Source organism: Drosophila simulans, chromosome X (genome assembly GCF_016746395.2).
Source record: "Drosophila simulans strain w501 chromosome X, Prin_Dsim_3.1, whole genome shotgun sequence".
Taxonomy (NCBI): Eukaryota; Metazoa; Arthropoda; class Insecta; order Diptera; family Drosophilidae; genus Drosophila; species Drosophila simulans.
Window position 1 is genome coordinate 19,026,717 of NC_052525.2, and position 26,376 is coordinate 19,053,092.

Below are 26,376 nucleotides of genomic sequence, written 5' to 3' on the forward strand. Positions count from 1 at the left end.
GGTATATATGCATATATATGTATGTATAAAAGTGGGTGGTGGGGGAGGGGGGGATTCGGTCACTTGCACCAGACTTCGTCCCACATACAAATGCCTAGAAATTGGCTTTTGTGGGTGTGTATCGGCTCGTACATATGTACGCACATGCATATGCACATGTGTATATTTATGCCATGTGTGCTCCTGGACAGTCGATGGCTCCAAAGCGGAGAAACCATCGGACAGCGATGAAAAACCAGGAAAATTCCACTCGCCATATTGCGACTAAGGGAAATGGGCGCTGAGAAAAATATGATTAAAGCGAATGCTAGATTATATAGTTCATATACTTATACTTTAAACTGAACAGCAGTCAATAATATTTTAGAGCTCAGATTTAGTTTACATGCTTAATGGCAGTGCAAACTTAAAACTAAATGGGAGCACACTAAATTTGCAATATACATATATTAAACTATTAAATATATGTACATATATAGTTAGAATATGCACATATTTCCATAATATTTACCTTGCTATCGATGTTCTTGCACTTTTTATCATACTTAACAATAGTTCTTTGTTCGCATACTGATCTTAAATACTAAGTAAAATAGTTAAATAGTGAACAATAATTGTTGCCTACTTTACAGCGTAGCTTCTACATTGATGCCATCAAATTTGGTCAAAAGTTAGTGTATGAGGAATTCTGGATGGTTTCTTCATCCAGTTGCGAAAATCATTCCAAAAATCCACGTTGCGATCTTAAATTAAGAGTTGAAAAGTACTTTGTCCAAATACCACCGACACAAGCTTCGTATATGAAAGGCTTTCCATGGAGCAGGAGCAACCAATGATGAACATCCTTGAAGCCAAGATCTCATCCTTGAAGTGCATTTCTGAACAGAATGTCCGAGCTTGTCGCGGATGACCTGGTTGAGGACGAAGTAGATTGGCGGCACAATCTGCAATCTACGCCACTGGCTTACGTTGTGGTCGAGAATCGTGTCCAGTGCCGTATATTGCAGTTGTGTGGACGCAAACGGCAGCAGCGAAGGACATTTTAATTGGTTTATTGGTTCATACATATTCGAATTCGTATAGCTAAACGGGTAACAATTTGTGCGCTTAGTTGGATGGCAAATGAGAAGACGACATGCGTGGGGAATGATGGTAAATGTGCGCTTGTGATTATGAAATTCATTTATCTAATACTTTGTTCTTGTCTTTTCCTTTTCCTTTTCCGTTTCCGTTTCCACGTCCACATCCACATTCACATCCTTGCCTCTGGACGTGCTGGCTCAGCCCATGGCAGCCTCTGCACACATCTTGTCCATTTGATCGGTGTAGAAGGCATTGAAGTTGATGCGGTGCACCAGATTCATGAAGCAATCGGCGGTGTTCTTCTTCGCCATGCTGATGATCTGCTTGAGGAACGCTATCAGCAGGCTGGTGAATTCCAGATCAAAGCGCTTAACCCGTTCCGAAAACGTATCTGCCGGATCCAACGGGGTCTCAACCTAGCAGGGGACAAAGAAATCACAAATTAATATACAAATTCTTCACGAATTCAGGCTAATTTTGTAGGAGCCGTATATACAAAAGTATAAGTTTATAAAATATATAAGTTAAGCGCTTTAAGTTGGTCTTGTTTTCAAACAATACTACGTTTTGTAAGTAGATTCATTAAAAATGTGCTTTTAAGTAGAATAGTAATCTCAAAGTCAAGGAAAACTTAATAACTTAGATTATTAATGCATTAGTAAATTTAAAGATACCAGATGATGCATTTAAAGTTATTAAATAAAAAAATGGCCTAGTGCATAGGCAAACCAATGGAATATAACTTGGAAAAAATAAGTCAACCGTCATGCAATCCAAATAATAAAAGAAAGAAATAAAAGAAACAATGCTATTAAAATCGGGGCCACGCCATTATGCAATCCAGCTGGACGCAAAACGGAAATGGGTCCACCGATAACGAAAGTGGGGGAGAACACAGGAACCGCAAGGAACAACGTGGTTGAGCACAAGCCTACGCAATACCTGTGGGCAGTGCAGGCTCTCCTGTTCGGATTCGGAGCTGTCCGCGCTATCACGTACCATCGACCTGAGCTCAGCGTCCTGAAAGTAACGCTGCGTGATCTGCGAAGGTGGGGTTTAGCAGGGATTCGACATGGAGTTGGAAGCGTTGGCAAGCGGGATAGACATAGAGCATTAAAAGCGGAGCACGGAGCACGGAGTAAAGCAAGAAGGTTGTACGCGACAAGTAAGTTAGCCACCTGGTGCCCTCGCACTGGAACTCACCTGGATAAACTCGCAGTACTTCAGGCAGATCTTGCAGAGCTTGAAGATCGAACGATTCAGATGCGACGACTCGGTCAGCATGCAGTTCTTAAGGCACGAGTCGAGGAAGTCCTGGTGGAGACGCAGAACGTTATCCACGTTCTCCACCGTCTTCATCTTTTCGATGAAGATGTGCCAGTTGGGCTCGATGATCTCGATCATCATGTAGTACTCCAGGTTCTGGATGGCATTCATCATACGCTGGCGCAGAGTGAACGCCGCTCGGTAAAGACTAGCCGCCTGCGGCTCGAACTGCTTGGCAATCGAGTTTTCCTTCCAAATCCTGTTTGCGAGAGAAGAACTTGAATGATTTTGGGCATATATGGTTAAGGAGTGGAAACCCACTTGCAGAGTTGGCGCTCCACGTGCTTGCAGTAGAAGAGCTGTCGAAAGAGCATTTGGTACTTGGAGATGGAAATGTGGTTCAGCACCAAAGAGCAGGGCCACTTCACCTCGTAGGTGAAAGCGAAGCACTCGAGGCCGCTAAGGTCGAGGCGGGGCTGTGCCTGCCAGCTCTCCTCCTTCTTCATGATCTTGGACATTTGCGTGACCAGGTCGTAGGGCAGCAGCTCGCAGTGCAGATCGTCTTTGTAGGGATCATTACGCGCCGAGGAAATGCGGAGCGTTAGCCCCAGCAGGTTCTCTAGCGTCATGGGCAACACGTGGTCCACGTTCTTGGTCAGCTCCTCCTCGCAGGCGTCCATGAACTGCATGGTGAAGTCGCCTTGGTTGAGCAGCAAGTAACGCTTCACCGACTGTAGGTGACCCATCAGGTCGTTCTCCGTTAGCAGCACATCCAGCAGCATGCGGGCGGCAAAGTAGTAAGCGTCGTTGATGACGGACACGTGCCGCTCGCTGGTCGGGTCGAACTCTAGGTTCATCTCCTGCGTGGGCATTACGCGCTTGCCACACTGTCTGATCACATTGAGATACTTGCCGGTGCGCAGGATCTTGTCCGAGTACTTTGCCAGAAACGACGGTATTCGTTCGTCGCGCAAGGTATACCGTCTCTCCCAATAGTCGTCGGAATAGTGCTCGGGCAGCTCGTCGCGATGAATCACTTCGTTGTCCACTACGAGGAATTCCTGGTGGCGGTCCACGATCACGCCCTTCTGGATCCACAACTGTAGCATTCGCATGTACGGCTTGGCCGCCTTGCGCACCAGTCCGATAATCAGCTTCTGTGCATCATTGTTGCCTTCCAGCCGCTTGATCCGCTCGTGAAGGAACGTCAACACTTCGGCATCCCGTGAATCGGATAGCTGGATGATAACCAACGAGGACCAGACCTCATGCATCACCCATATCGTCGGCTGCAGGTAGTACAGTAGTTTCTGCAATGTTAATCGATTGTGGCGCAGCTCCTCTTCGGCTTGTACGATTATCAGCTAGGCTCGGTAGAAAAAAGATCAGTTAGGGAAACATTTGCCAGGATACGAGTGCACATCCTTACATAGAAGTCGTGTATAAGTTCCAGCAGTGCCTCATTCAGTGAGTTCATCACCTGACCCAGGCCGTCGGTGGCCGAGACTATCTTATGCACGCCCATGAAGTAGGAGGCCAATGGCAAGATCTCCCGCACCACGTGTGTCAGCGAGCAATCGAGCTGCGTGTGTATGTCAAAGTCCACGTCGTACTTGGCCAGGCCAACGGCCGAAATACTGGGCTTCTGGGGCACCAGGAGGCTTTCTCGCACGCCCGTGAGGCAGTGCAGCAGCTCGTCGAGCAGCATACTCTCCTGGCTGGGAAGCGGCATTGCCGCGATCGCTCTTCTCGGCACCTTGCCCCCGTCCACCTTGTAGTATTCCCACAGTAAATTCGTGCGGTACTCATCGGGCACGTCAGTTAGCTTAACAAGTTCATTCGGTGATGACTTTGGGCTGTTGCCCGATTTGTTGGTCGCCACGCGGTAGCCGTTCAGGGATTGGTCGGATACGGCACTAAGCACACGCTCCTTGATCTGTGTGGATTGGTCATTGATTATTTGAAGGGGCCAAGTAATTGGCAGCGAGCACCACACCACACTCAGTCTGCACTCACCACACTTAAGTCGTTGCGCTCATCCTTTCCCGATCCACGGTTACGTTCCATTGCGCCGCGCCTGACAAAACCAACGGATGAATTTTCGGAGTCACTGGACTTTTTGCTGTTCACCGGCGTCGAGGTGGGAAAGTCCTGGGCCTGGGTCAAGCTAACCCTGGAGGAACCTGCGGTTACCGATGTGGCGCAGACTGAACCGGCTGCGGAGTTGCCATCCGAAGAAGTCTTGCTTCCGCGCGGCGAGCTCATGTTTGTAAGGCTAGTCGAACTACTGGTTGGGGAGGATAGTTCTAATTCGCGGTATCGCTCGACGAACACCAGCAGTGCGTACATGGGATCCTTGTTCAGGAGGATGTGCGAGATTTCCTCTGTCACCTCTTCGAAGTTGGGACGCTTCTCGCTGATGGACTTCAGCACATTGATCAGCTCGCAGGCTGGCAGCCGCCTATCACTAGTGGCTCGGAACTCCCTAATGATGCCCTCCGGAGTTAGGGGCGATCTGTGGATAGAAATGACCGTAAACTATGGTGACAAAGGCGGGAAAGAGGCGGAGCAGGAGCAACGGGCTAGATCGACTGGCCACCTGTGCACTCAATGCACTTACTGCGACTCGCTGATCAAAGTGGCGAGCACACCGCGCAGCGCATGGGGTTTACTCATCGCAGGGATGGCAGTTTATAGTTTCGCGCTTCTCAATTTACAGTTATAGCCGGTAATTGAGCTCTTTTTGAGTGCGACGCTCTTCAAAATATTTTGTTGTTCCTTTCCTGGTTGTTTGAGTGCCGACTGCATCGGCAGGGTTGTCATCTGCCTTTTTAATGTTCCAGTTTTTTCAATCCTTGTCCGTTTCACAATCGCAGATGATAATTTTATCTTACGCACTAGCAGCAATTTCAGAATCAATTTAAACTGAAATAAGCAGCACAAGCAATTTCATGCAAATTGGCATTTGTTGGTATTTAATTGTGAGGATGTGGTGACACTGGTGGCTGGCAAAAAGTGGGGTGCGTTTAGCATAGTTACACTGAACTGCCACTACTTAGACTTTTTTGCAAAAAAAAATATTGGTAAGTGGAAAGAGCTGTACAAATATTTGTTTTGCATGCGCTTTTCTGGGATTCTGTTAAAATCTAATGTCGAAATCCTCACTCGCGCCTCCTAACTTATAAAAAATAGATAAGAAATAATTTCAACCCACAAAATAAATAAATTAAAACTACTCTTCTATTGTGTTATTCTATCTTAGCTGTAAGTTCTTGTTTAATCAAACATCTGTTTTGATTTTATATTGCAGGCGGAGTGATAGTGTGAATGGCCCATTGAGCAGCGGAGAATGTGACCGTACCATAAGTGTAATGGCAGACCGCACTGCAGAGCGCAGGCGCAGTCCAAATCAGCTGCTTTGCAGCGACCACAGTCGCGTCCCTGATCTTCTGCAGCCGAAATCCGTGGGCGTTGCACCAACCCCGCCAACGCACTGCACAAACAGCCCACCAAGGACACGGGAGCGAGCGACCGGAAGCCGCAGAGCATACGAATCAACACTTCTGGCAAGAGGAAAGGAGCATGTTCCCCCACTTGAAGGGTCATGGTCAGCGGGTCAACCTGCAGTTGCTGCAGGAGGCCGCCTGCCGCGAGCTGGTGCAGCAGCTGGAGCGCATTGAAGGTTCCAAGGTAATTGTGCTGGACGAGACCATGATCGGACCGCTGGACTTGGTTACCCGGCCAAAGTTATTCGCTGATCGAGGCATCCGTCTGCTGGCCCTCAAGCCGGAGCTTCACCTGCCGCGCGAGGTGGCCAATGTGGTGTACGTGATGCGCCCACGCGTGGCGCTGATGGAGCAGCTGGCCGCCCACGTGAAGGCAGGCGGAAGAGCGGCCGCTGGACGGCAGTACCACATCCTGTTCGCCCCGAGGCGGTCATGTCTGTGCGTCAGCCAACTGGAGGTCAGCGGCGTGTTGGGCAGCTTTGGACACATCGAGGAACTGGCCTGGAACTATCTGCCGCTGGACGTCGACCTGGTATCGATGGAGATGCCCAATGCCTTCCGCGATGTGAGTGTGGACGGTGACACTAGCTCGCTGTATCAGGCGGCAGTGGGCCTAGTGCAACTGCAGCGGCTCTACGGACGCATTCCCAAGATCTACGGAAAAGGAGAGTTTGCGCACAGGGTATGGGAGCACGCCAAGCAGCTTGGCCGGGATGAGCGGACTCTGTACAACGGCGACAAGGGTGTCGTCGATCAGTTGATCCTTCTGGACAGAAGCATCGACCTGCTCAGCCCGCTGGCCACACAACTCACCTACGAGGGGCTTATCGATGAGTTCTACGGCATCCGGCAGAACAAACTGACGCTGCCCGCCGAGAACTTTCCCTCTGACGGAGCCCTCCCCGGTGGCGGAGGCAGTGGCCCACGCGTCGAGGAATCGCAGTCGCTGCTGGGTGACTCCGAGAAAAAGACCATCCTACTGCACTCCGGCGAGCAGTTGTACGCGGAGCTGCGCAACAAGCACTTCAACGAGGTCACCAAGCTGCTCGCTCGCAAGGCACGGGAAATTCACGTCCAGATGCACGCCACCTCCCAGGACAAGAGCGTGCAGGAGATCAAGAGCTTCGTCGAGAACCTGCTGCCGCAGCTAATGGCCCAGAAGAAGGCCACCTCCGAGCACACGGCCATCGCTGGCCTCCTGCACGAACAGGTGAACGCGGTGCGCTTCGCTGACGACCTGGCCGCCGAGCAGGAGTTCATGGTCTGCGCAGATATCGACAAGCCGAGCGCCTACATCGAGGACCTGATTGCCTGCAGGGTGGAGTTGAATCGCGTCCTGCGGCTCATCTGCATGCAGTGCCACGCCGCCTCCGGGTTCAAGGAGAAGCTGCTTAACCACTACAAGCGCGAACTGGTCCATGTCTACGGTCTGGAAGTGCTGCTCACCATCAGCAACCTGGAGAAATCGGGCCTGCTCCACCTGCAAACGGAGTCGCGGGCTTACAGCGTTCTGCGAAAGGTGAGCACCAATTCAGCAATCCACCCATATTTAGTTATAAGCATCCAAGTCATGTGCTTTATTTGTGAGTGAATATAGGAGGGAATGCTAATTAGGATGTTGCTACATCAAACATCATTTCCTCTTGCAGACGCTGCACCTCACGGTGGACGACAACGTCGAAATTGAGCCAAAGGACGTCAGCTACGTGCACAGCTTCTACGCTCCGCTGACCGCGCGCGTTGTGGAGCACTCGCTCAAACCGCTGGGTTGGCAGACGCTTAAGAGCCAGATCAACAACCTGCCCGGACCGACGTTCGAGGACTTCCAGGCGCAGCTGGTGGGCATCGGTGGACGGCATACGGTCACCACAGTCAGCGAGGGATCCCTGCTGAATGTGCCGCGAGTGGTGCTCGTCTGCTTTGTGGGCGGATGCACGTTCGCCGAAATAGCTGCGCTGCGTTTCCTCGCCGCCCAGGAGGACAACAACGTGGAGTTCCTGATTGCCACCACGAAGGTCGTCAACAAACACTCCTTCCTGGACAGCCTGATGAGCTCGTGAGGGCGGCGGCTAAGCCGACTGGAAGCCCATCGCCTGTCCAACGCCCACGGCCTGGCACGTGGATGAAACGCGTCCGTTCCGCTGAAGCCGAGATCAAAGAGAAAGGGCAAGCGGCGCAGTGCGGCAATCGGGACTGCGGATCAGAATCCAGGGTGCTAGGGGCGTTGTGAATGACACGATTGCTAAGGACTCGCCGGCACGCGGAAACCCTAAAATATTTATTTTTCGATCGCGGCATTTATTATTTATTCTTATACCCTATGTATCGTTAAAGAGCATGTATGTATATAGATAGATGCAAGCATATATATTTATGTATACCGAAGTATGTAGTCTTAAGCAAAAAAAATTGCAAATCCCATTTATTCAAGCTTGGCAATTGTAGATTTAAGTGCAATTGATTCCAACTTCCAATCATACACATACGTGTGCAAGACAAATATTTTCGAAATAAAAAGTTTAGTCAATGTTATGCTACATATATGTATATTCCCCAGATTACAAACCGCATATTTAACCGCATATCGATGTTCTATGAGCCCGAAAATCCCGACTAACCCATTGCTTTTGCATTTGTTGCTTGTAAATGGTTATGAATTTCTAAATGATGTGAATTTGATCTAACTTTGTGTATGTTCGTTTAACAGCAAGGGCATTGAATGTTCCTCAAGGCCTATCCTTAAGCATGTATATCAAATCCGGAAAGTATTGGATCCAATGGCTGGAGCTATGACAACCAACCAACAGCTACAAATATCTTTGAGATTTTAGGGATTAGTCTTTTGATAGTGCAAATCTTACCAGTCTCATTTCTGATAAGCCAAAGGCAACAAAATGTTCTATGTTCTCGCATTTCGAGTGCAACGAATTGTGTACGAATTTCGTTTTATGAGATCAATATTCCTCATCCTTATGTGCAAGACCTATATGTATCTCAAAGTGGACATTTCGATGGTGTTTAAATTAATTGGTCCGAGGTTATTCGACTCGATGTAAATGTAATTAATTGTAATTTCAAATAAACGGAAAGCATTCCAAACAAACGTGTTCATTATCCTTCTTTCTTTCTACTCGCAGATACTCAAACGTAGAGCGTCGAGTGTTAGATACTCGCTATAAGATACTCGTTAATCTGCCGAATGAAGTATGGAAAAGGGACGGAATGGTTTGCTTTCATTCGCCTGTTGGGTAATCTCTAACGAATCTAGCATACTCTTTAGCTCCAGTGGCGGGCACAAGCGCGAATCGAACTGGTGGATAGAGCAACCATCGATGCATTGCATCGAATCCGCCGTCCATGTCCCAAGTAAACTAAACACGAACAGCGTGCTTGTGTATTTTGAAATATGTTTTATTTTATTGACATTGACGTGTGCATCAATTTAATTGTTATTCGTTTTCCATCTTCAGTTACCGTAATTGCAAAAATACAATTTATATTCGTATAATAATTATTACAATACAAAAAAAAAATAAGAACAATTTTATAAACATAAAAATATTACATATACTGTGTTCCCCGTGCTTCTTTCTAGCTATCTTCTATCTCTCTCGTTTCCCATGTCCGTCCACGTCCACCTCCATCCATTTCGCTCCTGTTTCCCAGGCGTAGATATACCATATATACCATATCTAGCTCCAAGGTGGCTTAGTGACCATGGTGGATACTGGTGCACCCAGCGGAAATACCGAAAATGAGTCTCCCCTCTCTGCCAGTAATTTGGATTCGTTTTTGATTTGCTCCTCTGCAATCGCGGGAGTTGCGTTAAATTTAGTTTGGTTTAGTTTAGTTTAATTAATGACTACGGAAATAGTTGATTCTGTTTAGTGAGATTACTATCTGCGGACAGCTAACGCGATTCCCTCGCGAATGTTGGGCGTGGAGTTTGGAGTGGGTGCAGTGTATCCGTGGTTTTGGGAGCAGCATGCGAGTGAGGGAAAACTAATTTTTCCACGTGAACTTAATCTTTGAATAATTAAACGTTTTGAGGCTTTAATTTTCTATACAATTTTTATTGTTTTGACTAAGCATTTTGCAATTTGCATTAATTAACTCTAAAATAGGCTTACTTTAGTTTTATGTATATATATATTATATCCTTTTTGTTATAACAAACAAAACTAAATTAATTGTAAACAAAATGAATCTTTTTGCGTTTTAATATTTGCGGGATTTATAATAATTTTGGCCATAAAACTTATTGTACAGCAAGTAAAATAATAATAAATCGTTTATTTCTCATTCCATTTAAAAATACTTTTATTTGAATCAAATCGAATCGAGTCAAAGTTGAAAACATAACGTAAACCGAAATTGTTGAACCTAACAACATGCAAAAATGGCAATCGATGTGCGCCTGAACTGAACTGCGATCGCAGCCCCGCCGCCGTCTATCAATTGAAAATAACATTTATAACCGAGTAAATTCAAACCCGAGCGCGAAGGCCAACTGAATGATCTATTTCCGCGAGTTTTAACAAATAATACACACCTAATTACTTTCGTGACATTTTTGCAGCGCGATAGCACAAATATATAAATGGTTAACAAATCAAAACGTTGATTGATTCAGTTAGCCGGTAATAATATCAAATTAGACTTTAATTTAAACACTTTGCGTATGAAAGTTTGTTGTTGATCTTTGCTTGCTTGCTTGTTTGTTTGTTTTCTTGTTTGTTGTGTTATTGTTTGTGTATGACATTTATGCTTACATATATAATTATTTATTTATTTATTTATGTTTGTTTTTCTTTGTTTTTGATTGATCTTGTATTAAATGGTTTCAAATGTTAGTATCTTGTTGCCACCTCCGATCGAGTTTCCTTTAATACAAAACTATTGCAGCTTTAGCTTGTTGTAACTTTTAGAAAATACTTGGGTTCTCATGTTTTCCTAAGCAACCAATCCGATAATTGATCGCACTTATGTGTATTTTGGGTTGTGTGTCTTCTTCCTAGTTCCTACAAAAACATTGCTAGCCAGGACTGTTTCTGCTGCTATTGTTTCTGCTGATGTCTTAGCGGCGATTTCTGTTGCTTGTGTCGGGCTCTAGTTGTTGCTGTCGCACTGTTGGCTTTATAATTTCCATTAAAATTGAAGTAGTTCATATTACTAAACACTTGTTGTGGGGGTTGGCATTGTTGTTGTCTATGCTATAGCGAACCAGCCGGAAAACTTGTTGAACTATTGCTATGGGCTAAACTAATCATTGAACCAGACAGACTTCCCTCCTCGTCTGCATAGGCTTCTCGGGATACCTCAATCAGAGATAAAGTGCTGCAGGAAGAACACATTTTACGATTAGTTCCGAATCATAGCATAGTAGATGACGATGATGTTCGTTACCTGAAACCTAGGGCAATTGATTCGTTATCAAATGCTTCCAATTCTTTAGTATGCTTCTCGTGTTTCATGCGCAAGCGCTCGGCGCGTTCTTGGTTGAATTGCTGCAACTCGGCGTCCATCTGTGGAATAGAGGATGTCGATGAGGTCAGAAACTATGCTCCACTTGCCCAGCGGACACGGCAAACGCCCACCTTATTCTCGAGCAGGCCCCGCCGCACGCTGACGCGGTTCTCGAGCTCCCGACGCTCGCGGTCGCGCTGCTCCTGTGCCTGCTTCTTGTTCTTGTTTTGGTAGGCAGTGAGCATCTCCAGCTCGTACTCCAGCTGCTCGTGAGTACGTTGGCACTCGATCACTTGGCTTTCGTCTAGTTTGTAGCTCTGACTTTGGAACATGTCCGCAATGCTTTGCTCGTACTGCAACGAAATGGATTAGGTTAGATCAATTGAGCTTGCTCAGATAAGTGACCCGTGACAAATGGAAATCCCTGTTGTCTCTACAACGCACCTGTTCACCGAGCAGCGTCAGTTTGCGATGCTTCTCTTCCTTCAGCTGCTTGATGACCTCCTTCTGTTGCTCCTTTGGTGTCGTCTGCAGTACTTGGGCCTTGTAGCGTTTGTATTGCTTCGTCTGCGTCTTGCATGTTTCCCGGAACTGCTTGCGTATCTGGAGCTCCTTTTGCTGTTTTGTTTTGACAAATTATTTAGACTTTACTCCATTCCATCGCTTCACCACTGTGCAAGCAGTACATACCTTCAAGCTCTTCGGCTGTTGCCTCAGCTCAACCGCATGCTTGCGTACCAGCTCCTTCTTGATGCGGTCCATGTAGTCTTTTTGATTATGCAACTCGGTATCGTGTTGCTTGTTTATCTGCGGTGGGCAGCAATGACATTTGTATAGATGTGCATTATGGCTGGGAATTTGAGTTACTCACCTGCTCCTCGCGCAACTGGTGTACGCTCTTCTGCTGGCGGTACTCCAGCTCCTGTGTCTTTTCGTGGTGCTTAAGAAGCATGGCGTGTGCCTGCTGCAGTTGCTGCTCCTTCTTTCCGAGCTCCTGGAAAAGCAAAAGGGTTAGATCAGGCCAAAAACTGACTGCCCCACCATGTGGGGTTCTCTTACGTCGCGCAGCTGCTGATCCTCGTGCTCGTGCTGCATGATCATGCGCTTGCGCTTGAACTTGCGCATCTCCAGCTCGATGTACTGCTTCTGGGCCTGGAGCATGCGCTGCTCCTCCTGCGCCTCGTGCTGCTTGAGGTTGTCCTTCTGCGATTGCAGGGTAAGATCGCGCTGCCGCTTGGGCGTCGACTCATCCATGGAGAGCTCCCGCTTCCAGCGCTCCTTGTTCGCCTTGTACTCCTTCTTGCGATTCAGATCGTACACCTTGCGATCGTTCTCCTGCTTTAGCGTAATCTCTTTGTGTAGTTTCTTCTCGGCGGCGCTCGTTTGCTTAGCCCGCCTCTCCACATCCTGCTGGTGCTTCGTCTGCAAGCGATCAGTGGTTATTGGAAGTGGCCTGCAGTCAATCTAGTTCATCGCACACTCACCTCAAGCCGATCGAGGTCCCTCGTAAAGTTGTGGAGCAGTGTGTCATACTCCTTGTCCAGGGCCGTCTTGTGCGCCTCCATGTCCACCTTGCACTTCTCCTCCAGCTTGACCAGGTGCGCCTGGTGCTCGCGCCGCATCCGCTTGTAGCCGGACATCTGCTCGTGCATCTCCTCCTGCCGGATCGAGGATGGTGGTGATGGCGCACAGTGGGGCAAAGAATGCACACATGGTTAGAGGCGTGGAAATGCGAATAGCAGCAGCGGGACCACTACGGCAAATTGTACACTACTTTTGCGACTAACTGTAACTTACAAAACCGCTGCCGAACTCCAGCTCAACCTTAACCTCAACGGGCGCAAATCTCGGCCAAAACATTGGCTCCTCGGCCTTCTAGGCTTCCGGCACGCCAACGGATTCTAAGTTCTAGCTATGTACGTATTATTGGGTTTTGGCAATAGAGTTGCTCAAGCGGAATGCGCAATATAGTTCTACTACTAGCTCTCCAAACAACAGCCAACTTAAGCTAAAGCCATTCGAAAAGCCTGGTTTCGTCTAGTGTGACCGTGACCCTTTCGGGAATAACGGGGCTCTTGTGGATCGCCTTCAACAAGGCGATATCGATATGCAAAGTCGGACTGGAAGGACCGGACGGTGATGACGAACTGGAAGGTGTTACTGTTACTGTTACACTCAAATAACACATTTGTGCATTCCAAGAAGAAACGACAAGTGAGTGGGACAGTGTACAATATATGCATGTATTGGTTGTTCAAGTGTATTTCCATGCCAGCTCGTTCAGATATCTTTGAATAGTACATGATATTGCCAGCGCATCAATGAATTTTTAATTCATTTAATATTATGGCCAAATGACATGGATAGTTCCAAGGATTCTCCAAAATAGCGCCACCCTTACAAAGTGTTTAAATCATCGCACTGCGATGATTGTTTCTTTACCAAAATGATGTGAAATACAGGGAAATAGAATTTGTAACAATGAGGATCAAGAAGCAGATAAGCGCTAGTGTTTGATTAATCAATTAACAACTACTTTCAACAACTAAAGTCTACGTTTAGTGCTACTTTTCAAGAGCTGACTAAATTGCAGCTCCACACTTGCCATTGCTACTGTGGCGAAAGGTGCGGATGAACTGCTTTAGCTGGCTAACAAGCGTAGAACAAGCCAATTGATAAATTGAGAGTGCTTACACTTGGGGGACACGGGAAACAGATGCATTCTAAGCCATGAGGGCGTGGCAATGGCCAGGGACTGTGGGGTGGTGGTTGGCCGACGAGCGGGGGGGAACGAGTACAGGTGGAGGCTGGCGAGGATGGGCTTCGGTTAGAATGTGATGGCGGATGCAACTGCAGATGCAACAGCAACGGCTAACTACAGTAAGTACATGGTACCGGCAGCGACTGCTTTTAAAACTTTTATTTCTCAATTGATTGGCGCCTCCGCTCTGGCTAGGAAATTACACAGGGACAGTGGCGTTTCGGGTCTTTCTTGCTGCCGGCCTTTTGCTGGCCCTCGTTCCGCCGGCTGCCGTCGCGGCATTCGCTGTTGATGTGGTCGCCACCACACAGCTGCGAACAGAAGTTATAGCGCGCCTGTTCGAGGATGCGGGAGGAGAACAATAAACACAACAAAGAGCTTGTAGTAGAGGGCAAAAGTTAGAAGACATGTGGATGGCGGAAGCGTAGCAGCGAGCTGGGAGGGGGAATGGATTGGCTAGCCGGCGGATGACTGCCGACCATTGATGCTGACAGGACGGGTTACACACAAAGGCCGCGCGATATGGAATGCAAACGGTGCTGGGACCGCGACTGGCAATTGGACGCGGGCATGACCCCGTATAGTGCCCATGGAGGTGGATTATCTATGCTGCAGCCAGGCGACTTCCCTGGACTCACCCCAACGAGAGAGCGCACACAGAAATCTACGGCCAAGGCAGGAGTATTGATAAACGAATTGCGACAACGCACCTGCATGTGCTCCTTTTGCTGCTTGGTCACGATACTGGTGGTCCGTATGGTGGCAAAGTTGTTCGGCCCGTGGTCGTTGACTGCGTTGGAGATGGCCTGTTGCGAGGACGCGGAGCTGGCCGCATACACGGCCGCTTGGGCGGCGGGCGTCGTCAGATAGCGCGGCTGAATGGGCTGGATGCGATCCGCCAGGGGTCCTCCGGATGCCGGAGAGCCTCCACCGCTGCCACCGGTCCCAGTGCCGCCGCCGCCCACGTGCCCCATCGCACTCAGATGCGGCAGCACGGAAATAGGCGGTGGGAGCACTGGAGCAGGCGCTGGTGCCGGCACCACCGAGGCCGAGTTAGTTGGCGTCACATTGTTGTTCATGCTGTGCATTATGTTTGGCAGCGGCGGCCGGTTTCGATGGCGCGACGAGTTGCGGGACACGGCTCCAGGCGGTACCGGCTGTCCTTGCTGGCCGCTTGGCCAGCTGGGCGGCGGCTGCTGGTGTGGATGGTGATGGTGGTGCATTGCCGCCGCCACAGCGGCGCTAGCCGCCTGCTGGTGGTGGTGCGCAGCGATATGGTGATGATTCTGTGCCGCAGCCGGTATGGAATTGGATGAGGAGCTCTGAAAGGTCAAGAATAAAACGAAATGTGGGGTGGCTTTAAACGAAGCACAACGCATGCTCACCTGACTACTGGCTGCCGATACACCCACCGAGTGTATGGAGTGTTCCGAAGTAATACTATTGCTCTTGCTGCTGTCGCCGCCGGCATGGTCGTCCTGTTGGTCGTCGGTGTCGCCCACGGCGCTCTCCGTCTCGCAGGTGTCCACCATGAGTATCTTCTTCATCTTGCGGTAATTGAGGTTGTCCAGCTCGCGCACCGCCGACTTGGTGCGCGCGATCAGCTCCAGCAGCACGGTGTCGGAACGCGGTCGGGTCACGTAGGCGTGGGTCAACAGCTTGGCCGACGAGGGTCGCTCTGCTGGCATCTTCTTGAGGCACAGTTCAACAAAGCTGCAGAACGCATCCGACCAGTCGTTCTTCTGTCGGGTTGAAATCGAATAGGTTTGATACATGTTTATAGCATTTAAATTGCACTTCCTTCTTAACGTTAGTATACTTTAAAATTGCTTTACAAAGTTGGGAATCATAAACACTTTTTTAGGCAGAATCTTGAGGCAGAATCTTGAGGCTCTTCAAATGGGTAAAATAATTTGCGACAGCCCTAAAAGTGGGAAATAAAAGAATAACACTAGGGACACTTGAACGCTAGGTAAATAAATACGGTGGCATACTTTAGTTTTGCTATCAAAGCAGATTCCTAGCAAGAAAACAAAACTGCGAGTGCTACTCACCGGAAGAGTCGGCGACTCATTCTGCGCAATGTGGTAGAGCGCCGACATGGCGTTCATGTTAAAGTAGGGAGGCTTGCGCTCCGCCAGCTCGATGCAGGTGATGCCCAGCGACCACACGTCCACCTTGCCGTCGTATTGGCCCTCGTCCATGGCCAGGATCACCTCGGGCGCCATCCAATAGGGCGTGCCGACAAAACTGTTGGCCGGACACTTGATGGCAGCGCTACCGAAATCGGCCAGCTTGACGACGCCGTTGTCCGTGAGCAGGATGTTGCCCGCCTTGATGTCGCGGTGGATGCGGCCCAGCGAGTGCAGATAGCTCAACCCACTGAGCACGCCCAGACAGATGGCGGCGATCTCGTCCTCGTGCAGCGGCTTTTTGTGCACCTCGATGATGTCCGAGGCGGAGCCCACGCAGTACTCCATCACCAGCCAGGCGGTCGACTCGCGCAAATAGCATCCCTTGTATTCTATGGTGTTCGGGTGATTCAATTGGCGAAGGAAGCTGTGGTGTACACATAAATTGATTATAAGCCACTCGGGCGAACGCAAGTGTCAGCCAGTGCTCACCGTATCTCTTTGAGAATATCCTGCCACTTCTCCTGGCTCTGCTTGCCGGTGTAGGACATCTTTTTGATGGCCACGATCTCCCTGGTGAGGTTGCATCGCGCATAGTAGACCGCGCCGAACGACCCATGGCCGATTTCGCGCAGGTCCTCGAAGATTTTCTCCGGGTCATGCTTGTTGAATAGGTCGGCTATTTCCGGATCCTTGAGACTACCAGGTCGTGCCGAAGGCATGGCTGTCTTTCATGCTCTAGCCCAGCTCACTCAGTGGTCGACCTGCGTGGTTCTCCTCGTTTGCAACTCCAGTTGGCTACTGTGCTGTCTTGAAGTTCTGTGCGGATCGGGTGGGGCGAGAAGAAGGCGATTACGGTTAGTCAGTCACAGTCACAGCCTGCGCCAGTCACTTAGTCATGTTCAAAGGGTCGACATTTTGGGGGGATTTCAGGCTGAAATGCTGAGACTGCGGACCAATCGACTTGGGCGTAGCGGGAATGGCTGGGACAGTGGACAGTGGGCACTGTGCTTTGGTCGGCAACTTCATGGACGGACGGTCGAACGGACGGAGGGATGGGAACAGCCAAAAGTCGACTATCATCAAATCGATCAAGTGATTCACGCTCGCACATACTGTACGAATCATTCAGAACTCTGAATTCCGCACGCAGCACGGCCTTATCGCAAACATATTCACTGCTGGCACCGTCTTTTATGGCCAGGCTATTTTCCTCAGCTTGTTACCAACTTGTCAGCTGCTTTTTGGCCAGATTACGACAGCTGGGTTGTAAGTGGTCTAGGGCATTTGGCAGTCGGCATGACTAACGCCGTTAGCTTCATTTGCCTGGATTTCGAACATGTAATGAGTGGAGTGGATGCGCACGTGCTGTAGGGAGGTATTTGTGGTCAAGCTGGACTAACTAGCAAGGTGTAGGGTATGCACACGTGCTGCAGGGTATTCAAAGGTCGTTACGACTGACACACACACACACACGCGAACTGCCAAGGAGTAACGGCACCAAAGGGGTGCATTTATCGCCGTTGCGAATCCACATACACACACACACACACGCATACATCGGAGTGTGCATGTCTGTGCATGCGGAGGCGTTTTGCGGGCGTCTGCGGATATCCGCCGGCTAAAGACGCGGATTTTGGCCACCGCCGGAGCTCCGGCTTTCGCCTATCGCCGCCTGGCAAAAATTCTCAATACAATTAGTCCGCTGTGGTGCGGCGACTGCAATTCTTTGCCTGCGACGCGAAACAGAAACACGCCTATTTTTCATAGCCACACACTATTGCACAAAGAGCAGCCATGTCGCTCACACACACTCACGCGCGCGCTCTATATGTATATGTGCGGTGGGATTGCTTGTTGTTTTGCATTTCGGGCGACACAAATTCAATTCAATTCGTGCCTTTTCCGTGGCTTGCACTGTGCTGTGGCGCTCCGTCACAGGGAATTGTAGTGGAAAACCAAAGAGTTCTGCGATTCGAATTGATTTTCAGTTGGGTTGGCTTTTCTTTGGGTGCGGACCAGGCACACACCGAAGGAGCCGAAAAAGAACGCACGAAGGCGGTGATGCTGCGCTAGTTGTTGGTTTTCTTCGTTGGCTGACCACTTAGTGACTGATTACCATGGTTGATTTATGTGTTGCGATTGAAATTGGCTTATTTCGCTGCATTTTGCAACTGTTTTGAATCGCCTAATTTTGTTTTGCTTGCACACACACACACACTCACGCTCGTCGGGGGAGCAGACAAATACACACACATTCGTACGGTTCGACTGGTGCTGTCCCGTTCTCGCGCGTTGAGGGAGTCGTCGCACCGAAATCAGATGTAGCACTTAGAACCCGCAAATGCGCCGTATTTGATTGGAATTTGTGGGAGCAATGATAATACCACATTGTCATTTTGCAGAATAATCAATTCAATGGGCAGATGGCACACAAGAAATTCGCATTTATTGGCCAAAACGCAAACGCGAAAAAGAACAGTATGCACATACACACACGTACACGAGCATACGCATTCACACACACAGGCACACACGCACACAGGGATGGAGAGACAGTGGAAAATGCATAAATCTGGCGAGGCGAAAAAGAAAAAAAAACGATTGAACTTTTTCCACTGCGTTCGAGGGCTTACATTTGGCAATTAATTAGTGCTTGCTTGTTTATCCGCGCAACTGGGTCTCGCTTTTCACATCTGTATGCATTTTTCCCTTTCATACGTCGCTTTCCCGACGACCGCTGCTGCTGTTATTGGCCCTGCTGCGACTGCGATTGGGAACGGGAATCGGAATGGGACTGGTAGTGGTAGTGATACTGCTACTGGGAATGGCAACTATTGCCCTGCACTGCACACGCGTTGCGTTCACGAATCCGCATTGGCTACGCATCTCGAGTGCTAAGCACCGAATTCGGGGATCGTTACGTCGCAGATGCACCCATCTACGGCATGGAAAATTCGGAGCGATTGTCTATTTGCAACTTTTCTTCATCCGTTTCTCTAATTAAATTCCGTAAAGTTCACGTTCACACATCACACAGTGTTACCAGATCGGCCGAGCGGCTTTTAACCAAAAATTGCCACTGACGGCCCTGAGTTTTTACTAAATAATCCCGATTTTAGGCGATATATTTAAAATGAACTTAATTTTTATCAATATGTTGACGAAGTTAACTTTCGCAGCGGCGTTTTTATAATTGAATTCGCTCAAATCAATTAGTTATAAGAGAAATAGTTGTTTGGCGAATATCGATTCCTGTCTATCGATAGTCTATCGAACGTTTACCGGCTGGTGATGTGCGTTGTTATGCTCGTTTTGAAATTATTAGTTTCTTTTAAATGCTTGAAAATCAATAATTTAAATTATAAAAAATTCTGCAGAACTTCAGCTCACAAAATTGCAGTTGGGTATCTATTTTAGAGAACGCACATATGTATCAAATATGGAATCACTTGTTAATGGCTTAGTTCGCCAAGTCAAATACCGATAATCATACAATTTTGGCGCACTTTTTGAAAACAAACTGATAATTTCATGATGCGGTATTTACTTAACTATTTAACGCCCCCCTAGTTAATATAAATTACAGTGAACTTACTTTATTACTTTATTTGATTTGTTATTTACAACTATGCAAGCTGGGAATACAAAAAATGGATGCTTATATTTAAAATAGTTTATGGTCAATTTTAAGCACACTGCAATACATAAGCTATACATACATATGTACATATTACATACACATAATATATCAAGCTGCGAAGTTAGTTTTAGTGCCCCACTACTTATAGAAGTACTGCTGCTGATTGAAAGTTGGGAAGCGATTCGGGTTGCCTAGCTCGATGGGCGGGAAGTAGCCTTGCGATGGTGCGGGAATACCAGAAGCACCCGCTGAACCCTGATCCTGACCCCCATCCTGACCCGCATCCTGAGCTCGCTGTCCAGCGAACGGCGGCCCAAAGTCGTCTTCGCTCTGGTAGTTGACCAAAAATCGCGGAGCACTTGGTGGGGGAGGAGCAGGTTGGGAGTCAGGCCCATCCGCAGTGGCAGGAAAGGCAGCCGCATCCGGATCGGCAACTGAGTCCGGGTTCTGGGAGTCATCTAAGTCTCCGCTATCTGGGTCAGCCGCCGCCGTCGCCTCCGCCACGGCTCGCGACCTAAAGAAGGTATCTGCAAAGTGTCGGAGAGAACCCAATTGTACGGCAGTTAGTTAAGAGGTTTCGTATTTTACCAGTAGGTTGTGCGTACTGATAGATAAGGCGGTCGCCCAGCTGGGCGGGACGCCGCTGTTGAGGATCGGGCTGCTGGGGTCGTGGGCGCGGCCGTGGCCTTGGGCGTGGCGGAGCTGTGGGCGGCGGCGGAGGAGGTGGAGGCGGTGGAGGTTCAGCTGGCGCCGCTGGCTGCGCATCATAGTCATAGTCGTAGTCATAGTTCGGCGGAGGAGGCGGTGGCGGTGTCGTTGGGCGAGGACGTGGTCGCACCTGCGGTCGGACGCGTCTAGGTGGCTGCGTAGTGGGCGGCGGAGGTGCTGGAGGTCGTGGCGCCGGAGGATCAGCGTAGTCCACATCGAAGGCCCCGGGCAGGAAGCCGGAACTGAAGAACGGATGCCAGATGGGCTTACGAATGCGTATCGGAGCAGGGGGCGGTGGCGGAGGCGGGGTCGTGGTGGTGGTCGTCGGTGGACGACGTGTGGTCCGCGCCAGATTGGCCTTGGCCGAGGACAGCTGGGCGCTCTTGAGCAGCAGGTTGCGCAGGAGCAGGCCAAAGTCCAGGGTGATGGTGCCCCGCTTCTCACGCGCCACCTCCGTGTCCTGCGGCACAGGATCGGCTGAGATCAGCGCCAGGAGCAGGCCCACCAGCAGCAGGGCCAGCAACTGCAGACGTAACATCCTCATCCTGACGGACCGAAGAGTATGTGTGTACCGCTCGAAAGGCCGTTCCAATCAGAACTGGCGCTGGTCAGCGCTGGAGTCGCCTGCCTTTACTCCGACGGAGTGGTGCCACGCGGGCCTGGGCGTCGCGGATTAAGTGCCCCAAAGTCAACTAGTTAGACGGGTTAGCTGCGACCGCCCGTCCGCCTGGATCTCGTAATCGCAGACCCCGACTGCCGGCGGTTATCAACGAGTTCAGTGCGTGGCAACAATTACTTTTGCACTACTTTTGCGCCAGTTTATAGATCGTAAGTGCAGCTCCAACTATGCATAATGCTTAGCGGCCAGTGCATTTTAAGAGGCTAAACAACACGCACCGTGGGACAGGAGCTCCATATATCATATATCATATACCGTATAGAGGTACCCCCAACATAAGGGAACCAACTCATCAAGTATCTATACCATTTAGCTTGTTCCATGTTGTTAAACCCTAACATATATCAATAATCCACTGATAAGATTCCCATAAGATAGGAAAATCATTCATAGATTGGGGGTTGTATAATTGTAAACTCAAGTGGTCATATATGGTCATATACCACATGCCGCATATAACTACTACAAATTTCACTTGAACTTGTGTCAGATCTCATTCCTCAAAACAGTTCATGGAACAATTAGGGTTATCAGACTATTACAGGTGTCTTCAGATTCTACGAAGTGTGCTTACTAATGGGTAAAATACACCTTGACTTATTGGCCAAGTTTGTACCACTGTGCCGAAAATAGGGGGGCTGTCACGATTTGCTCTCATAATAATATGAATTTCAATTTCGGTCTGGCTGCGGCTGTTGCATTTGATTTTCAAGATATATATTTAATCATTTCCAGAGTAATTAACAGCTTTTGGTTTTTCAAGCATTGGCGCAACTGGACAATGGTTACCTCTCGTTTGCAATTCGCATTCGCATCGAATTGGGGGAAAAACCAGTTTGGACCTTCGATTTTCCGAAAGTTTTGACCAAAGTTTTTGACTCTTGCGGCCTGAGTTCTGCATGTAAATTAGATTTAGACGGCTGTTACCGGTTGTTCAGGTCTTTCCAAATAAGCAATCATCACAAATGTTTACTTTAAGTCATAGTTTAAGCTCTTATGATCTACTTATGATCTATGATGATCTTATGATCTACTTCTTACATAGAATAGAAGTTCTTACATATGGCTGTTCCATTAAAAGCACTCACTCACAGTGCTGGGTATCTGTTAGTCGGTTCGGTTGCCTTGCGCGTTCCTTCTCGCTGTAACCTTGATGTGTGGCTGTTGCATAACCAAGAAATGCGAATCTGGTCCAAAACTCATGCGAAAACCAGTCCGTGCCACACCCCTCCACTTTTGGCTGGGCACCTAGACGAAAGTGAAAACTCGTTCGAATTTCCATTTCCCAGCAAAAGCTGGGAAAACCACAGGATATCGAGATGTAAGTATTGCATGTCAAAATCTAAAACTGTGCAAATCTCCGTCCCGAAAAGCGCTTGACTTCGAATGGAATGGCAGCGACAGACAACCAACTGACCAACAATTTGGCGAACATTTCGTATGAATACCATAGTCATGTTGTATGGAAAGCCAAATCGACTTTTAATCAACAGCGACTAAGTTAAGTACGTGCCCCTCGATTAATGCCTACTCCAAGTGTGAAGTAATTCGGTCATTCTCGGGAAATTCGACAAGGCAGAGATGCTACCGAAGCAGCCGAAACCAGCGGCTTATCTTTCCGCGTATTCTTCCGAATCGCATTGTATTAGCCACGTTAAGAGTTCGCCGGCCCTGCCCTGATTACCGAGGGTAGCAATGCCTCCGATTATGGGTAAGTGCTGGAAAGTACCCGCTGTTCGTACTAACTCGTCGGACGCGCAGATAATGAATACGCGATTCCGAATGGATAACGCACAGGAGGATTTGCCAGTGTGTATAAATGGGCTAGGGAAGGGCGATTCGCTAAACAGTCGTAAACTAGGAACTCGAGGAGAAAGATGATCAAGCTATTGGCTATATTGCTGACCGCCGGACTGGCGGTGATCCAAGGAGCGCTACCGCCGTCCCAACTATCCAGTAATCTATGGACGCCGCACGATGTGCCCACCATGGCGGATTACGAACGGCTCGTGGATCTGCGCTCCCTGGCCATGGAGTTCTATCGCGAATTCCGAAACATTTCAACGGCGGATGTGCATCTGCTGGGTGAGCGGATTGGACCGCAAGATCTACAGTGCCTGGCGGATATGGTCCAGTTTATGAGTGCCCTAAGTGCGCCCAAGGCGTGGGCCCTAAAAAGTGGGTATTACAACCAGCATCTCCAGCTCGATGGCACTTGAGTTAATCCATGACAATTTCCATTCCATGCTCAGTGCTCGACGCGTGGGGCACCATTCCATCGGGTTATCTCATTGGCAACCGCGTCGACATGGGCAACTACAGGGAGTGCATGTCCGAGGGCGGATTGCTCACCTCAGCGCAGGACATCCAGGGAAAGTACTGCTTCATGGAGCTGCCGGTCGCCAAGTGGTTGGGCTTCAATTCGGAGCTGCTGAAGGAGATCAGCATAAGAACCGCTGTGTGCCTGCCCTCCTCCTGCTCGGCGAGCAACATGGAGCTGTACCTCAAGCAACTGCTCAAGCGGCTGCTTGGCGTCAGTGATGTGACCAACTTGTTTTCCATCAGCGAGTCATCGTGCCGAACCAAGGATAGAGCACCCTGGGATGGGCTCACCATATTCACAGTGTGAGTAGTGTCATGACACATCCCAGCTGATCTATCCATACTAACTGACTCCCATCAGCGTTCTACTGTCCGTATTCGGCGCCACGGTGATCCTGTGCACCCTCTACGACTACTTCTTGTGTCCGGAGCAGGGTAAGTAGAGCTGGCTTCAATCGGATTACAGCCTATATAGATATGTAGCCTATATGTACTATGTTTCCATGTCTACCCGCAGATAAGCTGCCCCGGCCCATCAGGGCCTTCTCAGCCCGTGCCACTTCGCGCTCGCTGTTCACCATCGTGGAGAACTCGGCGAATCCGAATGTGATCCACTGCCTCAATGGCATGCGGTGCATGTCCCTGATCTGGGTGATCTTCAGCCATGAGTACATTGGCAACATGAAGGGTCCCGCCATGAATCCAGTGGACAACCTGATATGGGCGTCGCAGTTCTTCTCGAGCTTCATACTCTACGGCACCTTGTCGGTGGACACGTTCTTCTTCATCGCCGGCTTGCTGCTGGTTTCAATTGGCCTGCGAAGCATGGAAAAGTGAGTCAACTTGTACGGGGATTGATGTGTGAGCAGGCTAACGTTCTCCATGCCTCCAGGAACAAGGGAAAGCTGAATGTGCCGCTGATGTATCTGCACCGATATCTGCGCCTTACCCCGGTCGTAGCCCTTGCCATACTGTTTTTCTACAAGATGATACCCCTCTTCGCCGACGGTCCAATGTATGATGATATCGGCTTCTTCGAATACTCCGCGTGCAAGAAGACCTGGTATTGGACCCTTCTCTACGTGCAGAACTACGCAACTTCCGATGTGGTGAGTTGAAAGTCCAAGTTGATCAGTAGAAGCAGACAAGCCAATCTAGTCCGTCCGTATCAGCATGGCTCTGTATCAACGCCAAGATCTCGATGGTGTGTATATTGCCTTAGAAGTTAGCGAATGGAAGGTCACTCCGATAGATGGCGCCTGCATCACTTGAGTTGTTCGTTGGCGCCATCTATGTAAGTTCGGTGGTACCATTGCCATTGCAGTGAAGGGTATCTATTAGTCTATCTAACTATTGATTGAATGTTGCTTCTCAGTGCGTGCCGCATACCTGGTACTTGGCGGTGGACATGCAACTGTACCTCCTGTCCCCGATCCTGCTGATCGCCCTCTACAAGTGGGGCAAGAAGGCGGCCGGAGGTATCCTGGTGGTCACTTTGTTGCTCTCGGCCTGCCTGTTTTCCACCATAATGGTGAATGACTTTCCCGTGATGTTCAAGTAAGCCAGTCGCGCCCGCCGCTTTGTGTCCTCCAATGCTAATTGCAATCGCTCCCCCCTCACAGAACTGGAATTCAGGCTCAGGTGGTTCAGGAGAAGATCTACTCCGCCACGCACACACATGCGGCGCCCTGGTTGGTCGGCACTATGTTCGGCTACCTCCTGCACCTGATCCGTGGCCGGAGATTCAAGCTCAGCCCCCTGGCTGTCTGGGCAGGCTGGCTGCTCAGCCTGGCCCTGCTCTTCACCTCGATCTTCGCCTTGTATCCGTACTCGAAGCTGCTGGGCAAATCGCCCACGATATTGGAAGGAGCCCTCTACTACACACTGGTCCGGATCGCCTGGCCCCTCGGTCTCTGCTGGGTGGTCTTTGCGTGCATGCAGGGCTATGGAGGTCTGGCCAACAGCTTCCTCTCCTCACCACTTTGGCAGCCGCTGTCCAAGCTCTCCTACGGCGCCTACATCTGGCACATCTTCGTCATGGAAATCGCCAACAGAAGCGTTCAGAACAATACGTACTTCTCCAACTATCAAATGGTAAGTGTGCGGCAGGCAGGGTCACTCGTAATTCCTGTTGGACTTGATCGCTTCACTTTCCACTCCATAGATGCGTAACTTCTGGTCCACCTTTGGCTTCACCCTGCTGGTGACCTACGTGCTCTACGTTTTAATTGAGGCGCCTCTGGAGGCCTTGGAAAGAATGATGTTTCCCAACCGCAGAAGCCCGCCAGCAGCAAAGGATCAGCCGCAAATCGAACCCCGAACGGATGTCGTGGAGCAGATAGACGGGATGGACCCGGTGGAGCAGATAGACAGTCCGACCCAGTCCGACCTGGAAACGAGTGCCAACAAAACGGAGACTGACCTCGAGTTATCAAATTAGACTTAGTTAGAATGTACGCAACTTATCAGTTCCTATTTAACCTTTATTAAAACGAATCACTTGTAATCTATAGTTACAATGGAATCGTCCTTGATTTGAAAAGCCTTGCACTCAAGACGGTATCAGTCCGTTATCTGGTTGCGACTTTTGCGACCAGGTGGGTTTCAAATGAGTCATGAAGGTGATTCCCGACTTTGGCTTGGTGTAATGGGCACACAAAGATTTATATTCTGACTCACAGAGGGGATGCACACCCCATTCAGTTACAGAGAAAAAAACAAACAAAAAACTGAAGGAACGACTTAGTCTAGTGACTCGACTATCACATATGCACTAAAACGTTTACAAGTTCTTCAGTTTGATAAGAAGC

The 26,376-nt window shown here is 49.1% G+C and overlaps 5 protein-coding genes across 9 annotated transcripts; 2 read left to right on the plus strand and 3 right to left on the minus strand.

The window, feature by feature from the left end:
- Positions 1–1,036: 1,036 nt before the first annotated feature.
- On the minus strand, positions 1,037–5,347 carry LOC6726455 (gamma-tubulin complex component 2 homolog). Of its 2 annotated transcripts, XM_016172358.3 has the most exons (7): positions 4,970–5,347; positions 4,366–4,864; positions 3,779–4,285; positions 2,671–3,713; positions 2,287–2,608; positions 2,026–2,124; positions 1,037–1,499 (listed from the first exon to the last, which is right to left on the minus strand). In XM_016172358.3, exons 1-7 carry the CDS (start codon positions 5,023–5,025, stop codon positions 1,281–1,283), a joined length of 2,745 nt encoding a protein of 914 aa, XP_016040034.1. In that variant the 5' UTR covers positions 5,026–5,347; the 3' UTR covers positions 1,037–1,280. The 2 variants fall into 2 exon arrangements, with proteins under 2 accessions (XP_016040034.1, XP_016040033.1); XM_016172357.3 differs by lacking the exon at positions 2,026–2,124 and having other exon boundaries at positions 4,970–5,345.
- A 381-nt stretch (positions 5,348–5,728) lies between these two features.
- Positions 5,729–8,392, plus strand: LOC6726456 (vacuolar protein sorting-associated protein 33A). The gene is made up of 2 exons (XM_002107377.4): positions 5,729–7,374; positions 7,505–8,392. Exons 1-2 carry the CDS (start codon positions 5,932–5,934, stop codon positions 7,913–7,915), a joined length of 1,854 nt encoding a protein of 617 aa, XP_002107413.3. The 5' UTR covers positions 5,729–5,931; the 3' UTR covers positions 7,916–8,392.
- An 858-nt stretch (positions 8,393–9,250) lies between these two features.
- LOC6726457 (serine/threonine-protein kinase Tao) lies at positions 9,251–19,294 on the minus strand. 3 transcript variants are annotated; one of them, XM_016172354.3, is made up of 13 exons: positions 18,851–19,293; positions 16,707–17,033; positions 16,137–16,641; positions 15,468–15,824; positions 14,793–15,404; positions 12,806–12,979; positions 12,381–12,743; positions 12,193–12,315; positions 12,012–12,128; positions 11,766–11,939; positions 11,453–11,674; positions 11,262–11,380; positions 9,251–11,192 (listed from the first exon to the last, which is right to left on the minus strand). In XM_016172354.3, exons 2-13 carry the CDS (start codon positions 16,934–16,936, stop codon positions 11,069–11,071), a joined length of 3,120 nt encoding a protein of 1,039 aa, XP_016040035.1. In that variant the 5' UTR covers positions 16,937–17,033; positions 18,851–19,293; the 3' UTR covers positions 9,251–11,068. The 3 variants fall into 3 exon arrangements, with proteins under 3 accessions (XP_016040035.1, XP_016040036.1, XP_016040037.1); XM_016172355.3 differs by lacking the exons at positions 14,793–15,404; positions 15,468–15,824; positions 16,137–16,641; positions 16,707–17,033; positions 18,851–19,293 and adding an exon at positions 13,119–13,595; XM_016172356.3 differs by lacking the exons at positions 9,251–11,192; positions 11,262–11,380; positions 11,453–11,674; ... (3 more) ...; positions 12,381–12,743; positions 12,806–12,979 and adding an exon at positions 13,907–14,417 and having other exon boundaries at positions 18,851–19,294.
- Positions 19,295–19,807: 513 nt separating this feature from the next.
- Positions 19,808–21,451, minus strand: LOC6738753 (leucine-rich repeat extensin-like protein 3). 2 transcript variants are annotated; one of them, XM_039296818.1, is made up of 2 exons: positions 20,446–21,451; positions 19,808–20,384 (listed from the first exon to the last, which is right to left on the minus strand). In XM_039296818.1, exons 1-2 carry the CDS (start codon positions 21,107–21,109, stop codon positions 19,996–19,998), a joined length of 1,053 nt encoding a protein of 350 aa, XP_039152752.1. In that variant the 5' UTR covers positions 21,110–21,451; the 3' UTR covers positions 19,808–19,995. The 2 variants fall into 2 exon arrangements, with proteins under 2 accessions (XP_039152752.1, XP_016040039.1); XM_016171747.3 differs by having other exon boundaries at positions 20,243–20,384; positions 20,463–21,451.
- Positions 21,452–22,291: 840 nt separating this feature from the next.
- LOC6726459 (O-acyltransferase like protein) lies at positions 22,292–26,086 on the plus strand. Its single transcript, XM_016174189.3, has 8 exons — positions 22,292–23,422; positions 23,497–23,869; positions 23,928–24,001; positions 24,084–24,399; positions 24,459–24,675; positions 24,942–25,123; positions 25,189–25,660; positions 25,731–26,086. Exons 1-8 carry the CDS (start codon positions 23,122–23,124, stop codon positions 26,004–26,006), a joined length of 2,211 nt encoding a protein of 736 aa, XP_016040040.1. The 5' UTR covers positions 22,292–23,121; the 3' UTR covers positions 26,007–26,086.
- Positions 26,087–26,376: the final 290 nt, after the last annotated feature.